The following is a 12067-nucleotide window of genomic DNA, read 5'->3' as shown; positions in this document are numbered from 1 at the left end:
ACAAGCAAAACCACCGCTATTGGTCTGACACTAACCCACATTGGAGAGATCCTTCCAAGACTGTTGGAACACAAAAATTGATGGTATGGTGTGGTATATGGGGTACAAAGATAGTGGGGCCATTCTTCATCAATGGAAACCTCAAGGCCACTGGATATGTGAAATTTCTACATGATTATGTGTTTCTCTCTTTATGCACTGAAGCTGGCACGTTCCCTGAGTTTTTCCAGCAAGATGGTGCACCACCACATTATGGGTGTCAGGTCCGAGCATTCCTAGATGAACAGTTTCCTGGAAAGTGGATTGCTCATAGTGGGCCCGTTGAATGGCCCCCAAGGTCTCCCAATCTGACCCCCTTAGACTTTTATCTTTGCTGTCATCTGAAGGCAATTGTCTATGCTGTGAAGATACGAGATGTGCAGCACCTGAAACTACGGATACTGGAAGCCTGTGCTAGCATTTCTCCTGCGGTGTTGCTATCAGTGTGTGAAGAGTGGGAGAAGAGGGTTGCATTGATAATCCAACACAATGGGCAGCACATTGAACACATTTTATAAGTGGTCAGAAACTTGTAAATAACTCATGAAAGAATAAAGTTACGTTAATATCAAGCACATCATTGTTTTTCTTGTGAAATTCCCAATAAGTTTGATGTGTCACATGACCCTCTTCCTATTGAAAAAACAAAAGTTGTATTCAAAATGGCTGACTTCAAAATGGCCGCCATGGTCACCACCCATCTTGAAAAGTTTCCCCCCTCACATATACTAATGTGCCACAAACAGGAAGTTAATATCACCAACCATTCCCATTTTATTAAGGTGTATCCATATAAATGGCCCACCCTGTAGTATAAGGTTGAATAAGTTGAATAAAAACAAGCAAACCTAGTGTTTTCTTCTCCTGTGCCTTACCCCCATTCATTTCAATGAGTGGACCAGTTAGCTAGTGACTCTGGTTGGGTCATTTTTGGACTGTATGCTTTTTTATTTTTTTTGCCAGGCTAAAAATTGCAACTGCATATGGTCTGAAAATGAGCTGACCGGAGTCACTAGCGCTCACTGAAATGAATAGGGTATGGTTAGGGCCGCCATATGCCTGAATTGTGGTGGGCATGCTCCATTATATATTATGCTAGTACAGTACACAATATAGGGATTCTCTTTTTATTTTGTGTGTGTGTGTCAGTCCCTGCTCATTCAGACCATGCACTAAGCATAACTAGGTATATATGTTTTGCTTAGAGGGTTTCATGAAACTTTTTACTCCTATTTCATGAAAAATCTTAAAACCCTAAAAATGACCAAATAGTACCCGGCCATCATATTCTACCAGTCTTTAGCATTCTGTTTCTTCTGTACAGATGGTCTAGTCCAGGTGTCTATGTAATATTCATCACCACCGGTTGTCAGTCTGTATTCAGCTATTATGTGGCCCCTGATTGGGCAATGTCTGGTATATGCTAAGGACGTGTTCATAAACAAGGCATATGTTGTATCCTGTAAGTTGATAAAGTCTTCAGAGCAGGGTGCGTAAAAGCCTATAATAGGAGCTTTATAGAATAACTAACTAATCAGATTATACATTGAAAAAAAAAAAGTCATAAATTGTAACGAGTGACTAAATCCTAAACTGAAGGTGATTTCCAATCTGTCAATGTGTTTCTCAGATTTATAAAAGTTTTACAAGGAATTCAAATAGATGAACTTTCCGGTTTTGACTGCAGAAAAACTATACCGTATATACATTTGGTTTAGTATTTTTATAGTGCGTTTTCTGATTCGGGATAAGAGCTTGAAAAGGGAGTTATCAGGTATTCTGCTAAAGCTTCTTTCACACTACAAAATCCTCCGTTTTTAAACATCCGTGTAAAAATCAGCTGAAAACGGCAGTAACAAAATCCTATACGTCCGTTAGAAAATCCCATTAAAGTCTATGGGATTTTCTAATATCCGTATTAATCAGTTATCGTCCGTTATTCATAATGGACGTTAGTTTGTTACGGAAGATAGTTACGGAAGAAATAGTTCATGAACTATTTCTTCCGTAACAAACTAATGTCCGTTATCAATAACGTACTATAACTGATTAATACGGATATTAGAAAATCCCATAGACTAGAATGGGATTTTCTAACGGACGTATAGGATTTTGTTTCTGCCGTTTTCAGCTGATTTTCACACAGATCTTCCTACGGATGTTTAAAAACGGAGGATTTTGTAGTGTGAAAGGAGCCTAACTTACCGTATTTATCGGGGTATACCACGCACCGGCCTATAACACGCACCCTCATTTTACCAAGGATATTTGGGTAAAAAAAGTTTTTTACCCAAATATCCATGATAAAATGAGGGCGCGTGTGTGCGCGTGTATACCCCCAGGAAAGGCAGGGGGAGAGAGGCCGTCGCTGCCCGCTTCTCTCCCCCTGCCTTTCCTGGGGTCTAGAGCGCTGCTGTCGGCCCTTTTCACCCCCTGGTTATCGGCGCCGCTGCCCGTTCTGTCCCCCTGACTATCGGTGCCGGCGCCGATAGCCAGGGGGAGAGAAGCGGCGCCGACAGCCAGGGGGAGAGAAGGGGCAGCGGCACCCATTGCCGGCGCCGCTGCCCCGTTGCCTCCCCCCATCCCCGGTGGCATAATTACCTGAGTGGGGTCCGCGCTGCTCCAGGCCTGAGTCGGGTCCGCGCTGCTCGGGTCCGCGCTGCTCCGCTGCTCCAGGCCTCCGTCGTTGCTATGCGCTGAACGGCGCGGCGCATGACGTCAGACGTTCAGCGCATAGCAACGACGGAGGCCTGGAGCAGCGCGGACCCGACTCAGGTAATTATGCCACCGGGGATGGGGGGAGGCAACGGGGCAGCGGCGCCGGCAATGGGTGCCGCTGCCCCTTCTCTCCTCCTGGCTGTCGGTGCCGCTTCTCTCCCCCTGGCTATCGGCGCCGGCACCGATAGTCAGGGGGACAGAACGGGCAGCGGCGCCGATAACCAGGGGGTGAAAAGGGCCGACAGCAGCGCTCTAGACCCCAGGAAAGGCAGGGGGAGAGAAGCGGGCAGCGACGGCCTCTCTCCCCCTGCCTTTCCTGGGGGGGGTATCGGCGTATAACACGCACACAGACTTTAGGCTAAAAATTTTAGCCTAAAAAGTGCGTGTTATACGCCGATAAATACGGTATTTAAAATGCAGATCACACACAAGAAGTCACCCACCAGTGATCGACTGATCACTATGGCCATACATCTGGGTGAAAAGCATAATTTTATAAGTTCTCAGAAGTCCATTAGTTGCAAGACTGGTACGTTGAAGGGAACCTGAAGATTTTACCATATACACTGCTCAAAAAAATAAAGGGAACACTTAAACAACACAATGTAACTCCAAGTCAATCACACTTCTGTGAAATCACACTGTCCACTCAGGAAGCAACACTGACAATCAATTTCACTTGCTGTTGGGCAAATGGAACAGACAACAGGTAGAAATTATAGGCAATTAGCAAGACACCACCCAATAAAAGAGTGGTTCTGCAGGTGATGACCACAGACCACTTCTTAGTTCCTATTCTTCCTGGCTGATGTTTTTGGTCACTTTTGAATGCTGGTGGTGCTTTCACTCTAGTGGTAGCATGAGACAGAGTCTACAAGCCACACAACTGGCTCAGGTAGTGCAGCTCATCCAGGAGGGCACATCAATGCGAGCTGTGGCAAGAAGGTTTTCTGTGTCTGTCAGCTTGGTGTCCAGAGCATGGGGGTGCTACCAGAAGACAGGCCAGTACATCAGGAGACGCGGAGGAGGCCGTAGGAGGGCAACAACCCAGCTGCCGGACCACTACCTCCGTCTTTGTGCAAGAAGGAGCAGAAGGAGCACTGCCAGAACCCTGCAAAATGACCTCCAGCAGGCCACAAATTTGCACGTGTCCACTCAAATGGTCAGAAACAGACTCCATGAGGGTGGTATGAAGGCCCGACGTCCACAGGTGGGGGTTGTGTTTACAGCCCAACACCGTGCAGGACGTTTGGCATTTGCCAGAGAACACCAAGATTGGCAAATTCACCACTGGTGCCCTGTGCTCTTCACAGATGAAAGTAGTTTCACACTGAGCATATGTGACAGACGTGACAGAGTCTGGAGAATATTCTGCTGCCTGCAACATCCTCCAGCATGACCGGTTTGGCGGTGGGTCAGTAATGGTGTGGTGTGGCATTTCTTTGGGGGCCGCACAGCCCTCCATGTGCTTGCCAGAGGTAGCCTGACTGCCATTAGGTACCGAGATGAGATCCTCAGACCCCTTTTGAGACCATATGCTGGTGCGGTTGGGGTTCCTCCCTGGGTTCCTCCTAATGCAAGACAATGCTAGACCTCATGTGGCTGGAGTGTGTCAGCAGTTCCTGCAAGAGGAAGGCATTGATGCTATGGACTGACCCGTTCCCCAGACCTGAATCTGATTGAGCACATCTGGGACATCATGTCTTGCTCCATCCACCAACGCCACATTGCACCACAGACTGTCCAGGAGTTGGCGGATTCTTTAGTCCAGGTCTGGGAGGACATCCCTCAGAGACCATCCACCACCTCAGCAGGAGCATGCCCAGGCATTGTAGGGAGGTCATACGGGCACGTGGAGGCCACACACACTACTGAGCCTCATTTTGACTTGTTTTAAGGACATTACATCAAAGTTGGATCAGCCTGTAGTGTGGTTTTCCACTTTGATTTTGAGTGTGACTCCATGTCCAGATCTCCATGGGTTGATAAATTGATTTCCATTGATAATTTTTGTGTGATTTTGTTGTCAGTATATTCAACTATGTAAAGACAAAAGTATTCCATATGATTAGTTTATTCATTCAGATCTAGGATGTGTTCTCTTACTGTTCCCTTTATTTTTTTGAGCAGTGTATAATGCATGGAAACGTGTTTTTATATATGGTAAAATCTTCCTCCTCAGGAGATATTCCTGCCCGCAGGGATGGTGAGAATATATAGTTTAAAAGTGTCCCTCGCGGGCCAGTATGTAGTCCCCTTGGCGGGGAGCTATACTCTTCTATACTCACCTGGTCCCACTGCTCCAGCTGTAATCACACCCCCTCAACATGATTGACATCCTGTGCACGGCCCACGTCATCGCTCTGCACAGTCTACTTAGGAAACAGAGCAGTGAAAAGGGCTGTCAATCACGCTGTTGCTACACGCTATATATATGGTAAAATCTGATGACAGGTTCTCTTTAAATTTGCTTGCCCTATCATCTATACCAGCTTTTGGCTGTCTGAAATGCTGGGAGTTGTAGTTTTGCAACAGCTGGAGGCACACTGCTTGGAAAACTTTGCTATAGACATTACAATGTAGGCTGCTTCAAACATCTGCAATGTCTATGACAGCTTAATGTTATCAGTTGATTTGCTTTTTCTCCTCTATTAACCATCTTCAAGTGGACTTCTAAATGTATCCTCTTTTATGTTTTTCTGTCGCACTGCCAGGCTATAGGGATAAGACTCTTCTGGATTTACTAACCTACCATCATAATAAATCAATAGGTCATTTTTTTTCAAATCAACAGATTCCAGAAAGTTATACAGATTTGTGAATGACTTCTATTTTAAATCTTTATCCTTCCAGTACTTATCAACTGCTGTATGCTGCACAGGAAGTTGTATAGTTATTTTCTGTCTGACCACAGTGCTCTCTGCTGACACCTCTGTCAGTATCAGGAACTGTCCAGAGCAGGAGAGGTTTGCTATGAGGATTTTCTTGTAGTCTGGACAGTTTGCTTGTACTCTCGCAGCCGAGAACACTGTGTTCAGACAGAAAGAAACTACACAACTTCCTCTGCAGCATACAGCAGCTGATAAGTACTGGAAGAATTAAGATTTTTAAATAGAAGTAATTTACAAACCTATGCAACTTTATGGAACCAGTTGATTTGAAAACATTTGTTTTCCACCGGATTAGCCCCTTTAAGATGATGTCATTTCTGTATTTTCTGTTCTGCTTGAATTAAATGAGGTTTATCCAGGAAGCCTATAACTGCCACTTTGTTTTAGAGCTACTATACGGAAGAGACTAAGGAATTGCTTGTAAATTATTATTATTATTATTATTATTATTATTAATAATAAGGTTAATAATAATAATATAAATAAATAAACATGGATATATATATATATATAAAAAATCTGAGTAGTTGCAGAAATAAATGTGGGTGCTCAGCGTCCTAGGTCCGATCACGACTCTTTTTTTTTTATTTATTTTTTTATTTTATTTTTTTAGACAGTCCAGCAAGTGATGGTGCAGAACTCCATAATAAATCCAAAAATGAGTGAATTTATTCACCACATGTAACCAACAGCAACGTTTCAGCTCAACATTGCTTGAAAAAGGCTTTAGTGTTGAGCTGAAACGTTGCAGTTGGTAACATGTGGTGAATAAATTCACTTTTTTTTTTTTATTAATTATGGAGTTCTGCACCATCACTTGCTGGATTATATATATGTGTGTAAGAAATCATTGCTACTAACAGCAGGAGCAATCTAAATCTACACCAGGACTGATGGGGAAATCCTGACTATTTTTAGCATTAATTCCATTTACACCTGACATCAATCATTCAGATTCACTTATTACTGGCCGATTATTTTACTGCACTTCTGCTTTTGGGAAATTCTACATTCATATTGTAGTTCTGATCTGGAGTCACGTACCAGAGACAGCATTTCTGGATTATCAAGTTTTGGATTAACCCCTTACAACACAGTACAATAGATGCTGCAACTAATAGCGACCACAGCACCTAAGGGGTTTAACAGAGTCCACCAGCACATGTGATGTGTGTGGTATGCTGCTGGTTTACTTTGGCAGCCGGGGGACTGAGATGTCTCAGTCTTCTCCCTTAACCCCTGCAACAAGTTATAGACCCCAGTTTGTAGTAACTAGCGCTCACACAGCTTTGTAGACAAAAAAAAAAAAAAAAAAGTATGGGTCTTTTTTTCTAAATCAACAGGTGCCAGAAAGTTAAACAGATTTGTAAATTACTTCTATTAAAAAAATCTTAATCCTTCCTGTACTTATTAGCTGCTGAATACTACAGCGGAAATTCTTTTCTTTTTGGAACACAGAGCTGTCTGCTGACATCACGAGCACAGTGCTCTCTGCTGACATCTCTGTCCATTTTAGGAACTGTCCAGAGCAGCATATGTTTGCTATGGGGATTTTTTTCCTACTCTGGACAGTTCCTAAAATGGACAGAGATGTCAGCAGAGAGCACTGTGCTCATGATGTCAGAAGACAGCTCTGTGTTTCAAAAAGAAAAGAATTTCCGCTGTAGTATTCAGCAGCTAATAAGTACAGGAAGGATTAAGATTTTTTAATAGAAGTAATTTACAAATCTGTTTAACTTTCTGGCACCAGTTGATTTAAACGAAAAAAAAAAAAAAAGTTTTTCACCGGAGTACCCCTTTAATTGCAGTGACTCACAGTGAAAAGTAGAAAAACAGTTTTTGAAGCAGCACAGTGACTACTGCTGCTGTGCGCATGTTTTTTCGGTTTGCAGTTTGCGCGCTTTGTCATTTTTGTATATGTGCACTTGAAGGGGGTTTTACAAAAAATGATAACGGAAACTGAATCCCTTGTCATGCCGCCAGTAGGGGTTGTTGTCTATTTTTCTAGAATACAAAATGGCAAATCTGTCTTATAATTCAGGGATACAAGTGCAGTGGGAAAACAATGTATAATATCTTATGTTGTTCTTCCAGGTCTCTTTGTGTATTTTGGTTATGGAATCTGGCACAGTAAAGAGAACTTGCGTGGTCCAAAAGGGCATGGAGTCACGGCACGCTATGTAGTATTTCCAAACAGCAGCCTAGAAGAAACAGTCCAACAAATCCAACCAAGTCTTCAAGACACCATGGGAAGAGCTGAACTTACGGAAGAAGAAATCCATAAGAGATGATAGTTCAGGCTATGGGCACACTGGCATTACTCACACCACTCACTGCTGTAATCCATGCAGGATCGCTAAAAAAGGAAATGGATGATCTTGAAATGGGGAGTATAAACTGCTGACACGTAATATGGAAAATAGTGCCGCCTTGGGACCAACTGCCCTGTTGTTCTGTATTTATTTATCTATTTATTTTTTAAATAACAAAGGGCCCATGTAGCTTACACTGGATGCTTCTCCTATATGTTCATTATTGGGCACAGATGGCAGCAGATGGGCAAAAGTGCTTAGTACCAGTGTGCAAGCGCATATCTTGTACTATATTCCTTCACAAGAAGTATTTGCCATTTGCACTGAAATATTGGGAAATCACATGAAAAATGTATTATAAAAAAAAGTTATAAAATGGGAAAGCAAGGTACATATCTGTAAGACAACAGGGGTCAGTAGTTCAGGTAGGGCTGGGCGGTATGACCAAATATGTGTATCACGGTACTTTTTTAACTTACGGCGGTTCCACGGTATAAAATAACGGTATTTTCACCCCCCCCCCAATCACGTGACCCGCCAGTGCTGTTCTGCCCCCCCGCCCCAATCATGTGACCCGTGCGCGTTGTTCGGCTCCCCCCCCCCCCCCAATCATGTAACCTGCCAGCACTGTTCTGCTCCCCCCAATTAATGATCGGGGTACTACTCACATATGTCACCCACAAGCACTGCCCTCCTCCTCTTTGTTGGGGGCCGCCGGCGATGGAACTCACTGTACGCCAGTGGTCTCCAACCTGCGGACCTCCAGTTGTTGCAAAACTACAACTCCCAGCATGCCCGGACAGCCAAAGGCTGGGAGTTGTAGTTTTGCAACAGCTGGAGGTCCGCAGGTTTGAGACCACTGCTGTACGCTGTATCCCTATGCACGGGCTGCAAAAGATACAGAAAATAAACTTTAACTCACCTACGTCGGCCGCACGCTGGGGACTGGAACGTCGGACAGCTGTCAGCTTATCACCGGCCGCAGCGATGTCCCGCCCCAGTGTTAGGCTGAGCCCACTGTCATGTAAGAAGCCGTTGGCAGTCCGGGCATGCTGGAAGTTGTAGTTTTGCAACATCTGGAGGTCTGCAGGTTGGAGACCACTGGCGTACAGTATAGAGTTCCAGTGCCCGGCGGCCCCCAACAAAGAGGAGGAGGGCAGTGCTTGCGGGTGACATATGTGAGTAGTACCCCGCTTGGCTGATCATTAATTGGGGGGGGGGGGGGGCAGAACAGTGCTGGCGGGTAACATAGGATTAGTTCCTTGATGTGGGGACAGTGCTGCGCTGGGCTGATAATACATTCCCGAGGGGGAGGGGCCCAACCGGTGTTGCGGTATGGGGGAAAATTCATATCGTGTAGCCCAAAAAATTTGGTATGAACCGGTATACCGCCCAGCCCTAAGTTCAGGAGCTAAAAAAGTTGCCAGCAAATTACCGGTACATTAAAGGGTACTCCATTGGAAACAGCTTATCCCCTATCCAGCGGTGGGACCCCCGCTATCTAACATCTTATCCTCTATCCTTTGGATAGGGGATAAGATGTTTCCAACGGAGTACCCCTTTAACCTGTTACATTTTAGTATATCTAAATGGCCCATGGTATTACTATTATTTCCATATTGTTCTTTTATACAATGATTTACAGTAACAAAATAACAAACCACCTAAACTATTGCTGCCTGTGTTTTCATTAACCTAGTACATTATGAAGCATATTATAGGCTTATAAATAGAGAATATATATGCATAGCATAAGCAGAAGCTCAGCAGCATGGCATCACAAAACGCTGAGATAAAAGTACTTGTGTTTCTTGTGTTAACAGTTTACAGATAAGACATACAATGGGTTTCATTATCTTATCCTTTATCAAGACTTGTTTCATAATACAGTAAAATAAAACTGTCCCCTAATCGATAGAGAATGCTATAACTGACAAAGAAGCTCTGTCTGGAGTTAAAGGGATAACCTGTGTTTTATCTATATATGAGTTCTCATTTAACCCATATAAGGCAGAAAAAGATAAGCGGGTACACTTATCAGCGCCACTTGTCTCCCTACTTGTCATAAATTAATAATTATAATTCTAATAAAATGGGCAGGAACTCTGAACCCCGGCTCTTATGAATTTTTCATACAGCTTTCACTCTACTTAGCTACATTGCTAAAATGCCCATTCTTGAAATAACATTTAGCAGTCTCACTAATGTCTTGACTTTAAAGGAGTACTCTGGTAATTAAAGGGGTACTCAGTCCCTTGACATCTCATCCCCTATCCTTTGGCTAGGGGATAAGAGGTCTAGGGTCGGAGTACCCCTTTAAAAACATATCCCCTATCCGTAGGATAGGGGATAAGTGTCTGATTGTGGGGGGTCCAACTGCTGGGACCCCCTTATGATCTCTCGCCTGGTGCCCCAGCTCTCCCCATGCACTGAGCAGGCACAGCATCAGAGATACACAAGCACTGCATCTCTGGCTCTCAAATAGAGATGCATGGAGGTGGCGTGTCGGCCACCGTTTTGTGTGTGGGTCGACACAGCTCCATGCTTGGAGTGGTGCCCACTCAATGCATGGGGATAGCCGTGGCGCCAAGCAGGAGATTGCGGGTGGTCCCAGTGGTTGGGCAGTGTGCTCCCATGGTGCCTACAGGTAGAAAGGCGTCAGTCTGCAGTACTGCCATATTGCCTATCATAAAGCCTTATGCATACAGTGTGGCAAGCTATATGTTTCAAAATGGGCAGGTATTAAACATAGTCAAGAATATATATTGGTTTTGCAGATCTTTGGTTATATTGTTTATATACAGCTATATTAGTGAGACAACACAACAGTTTGATAAAATACATTTAAAGGGAATTTGTCAGATTAATGCTGCCCGAACCATGGACAGCAAGAAATCCCAACAGTTTCCTTTGCTACTACCAAAATCTCTCTAGTCTGAAACGATCTGGTGTTTCAGAGAAAGACACAAAAGGGAAACGTAGTAATTTAATTGGCACTTCCTACACCAGTCTTAAAACTAAGCTGCAGTGAGATGCATCAAGTGTATTAAAGGGGTACTCCCGTGGAAACCTTTTTTTTTTTTAATCAATTGGTGCCAGAAAACAGATTTGTAAATTACTTCTATAAAAAAAAATCTTAATCCTTCCAGTACTTATTAGCTGCTGAATACTACAGAGGAAATGGTTTTCTTTTTGGAACACAGAGCTCTCTGCTGAATCACGAGCACAATGCTCTCTGCTGACATCTCTGTCCATTTTAAGAACTGTCCAGAGTAGGAGAAAATCCTCATAGCAAACTTATGCTGCTATGGACAGTTCCTAAAATGGACAGATGTCAACAGAGAGCACTGTGGTCATGATGTCAGCAGAGAGCTCTGTGTTCCAAAAAGAAAACCATTTCCTCTGTAGTATTCAGCAGCTAATAAGTACTGGAATGATTAAAAAAAAATTATAGAAGTAATTTACAAATCTGTTTAACTTTCTGACACAAGTTGATTTAAAAAAAAAAGTTTTCCATGGGAGTACCCCTTTAACAGGCGCATGCCTCTTTACAGTTGTCTCATCTTTGACTGTCCATGTGACTTTGGTCTGAAATCTATGCAGGCTATGATCTGGAGAAGCTTTCGTGCCTAAAGTACACTTATTTTTTGCAAAATGAATAGTAAATAACCCCCCCCCCCCCCACTAAGCTCTGCCTATTTTTTGCTAATTGTCTGCAAATTATTGAATGCAGATTTTTATGCAATAAAACTGGTGTGCAGGGCTCAATAAACGCCTCCTGTTCTGTGAGTGACGGGGTTTCTGGATTCTTTCCACCCAGCTTGGCTTGATAGGCCTCTGTCTATTCCAGCATAGGAAAGAACCTGTCAATCAAATAAAGAGAAAACTGTGACCGCCTCCCAGTTCCTTCACTAGATGGCACAGCTCTGTTTTAGGGTGCGTTCACACGCTATTACTAGCAGAGGGTTGCCCGCTGCGTGAAACCTGCTGCGAGTTACACTAGCATTGATTTGAATGGGTCCACAGACAGTCTACAATAGTGTCAGATTTGCGGACTGTCCGTGGACCCATTTAAATCAATGCTAGTGTAACTCCCAAGGGGATTCC

General features: G+C 43.7%; 1 protein-coding gene across 1 annotated transcript in view; it reads left to right on the top strand.

The window, feature by feature from the left end:
- The window catches only part of SLC7A4 (solute carrier family 7 member 4), a 39769-nt gene extending 31316 nt beyond the window's left edge, over positions 1–8453 (top strand). The window contains exon 6 of the mRNA XM_056529685.1: positions 7743–8453. Within this exon, the coding sequence (XP_056385660.1) occupies positions 7743–7939 (197 nt within the window). The 3' untranslated portion in view covers positions 7940–8453. The remainder of the gene's footprint in view (positions 1–7742) is intronic.
- Positions 8454–12067: the final 3614 nt, after the last annotated feature.

The sequence above is a fragment of the Hyla sarda genome, chromosome 1 (genome assembly GCF_029499605.1).
Source record: "Hyla sarda isolate aHylSar1 chromosome 1, aHylSar1.hap1, whole genome shotgun sequence".
Taxonomy (NCBI): Eukaryota; Metazoa; Chordata; class Amphibia; order Anura; family Hylidae; genus Hyla; species Hyla sarda.
Note: the sequence above shows the minus strand (reverse complement) of the source record. Positions and strands in the feature narration are given on the sequence as shown.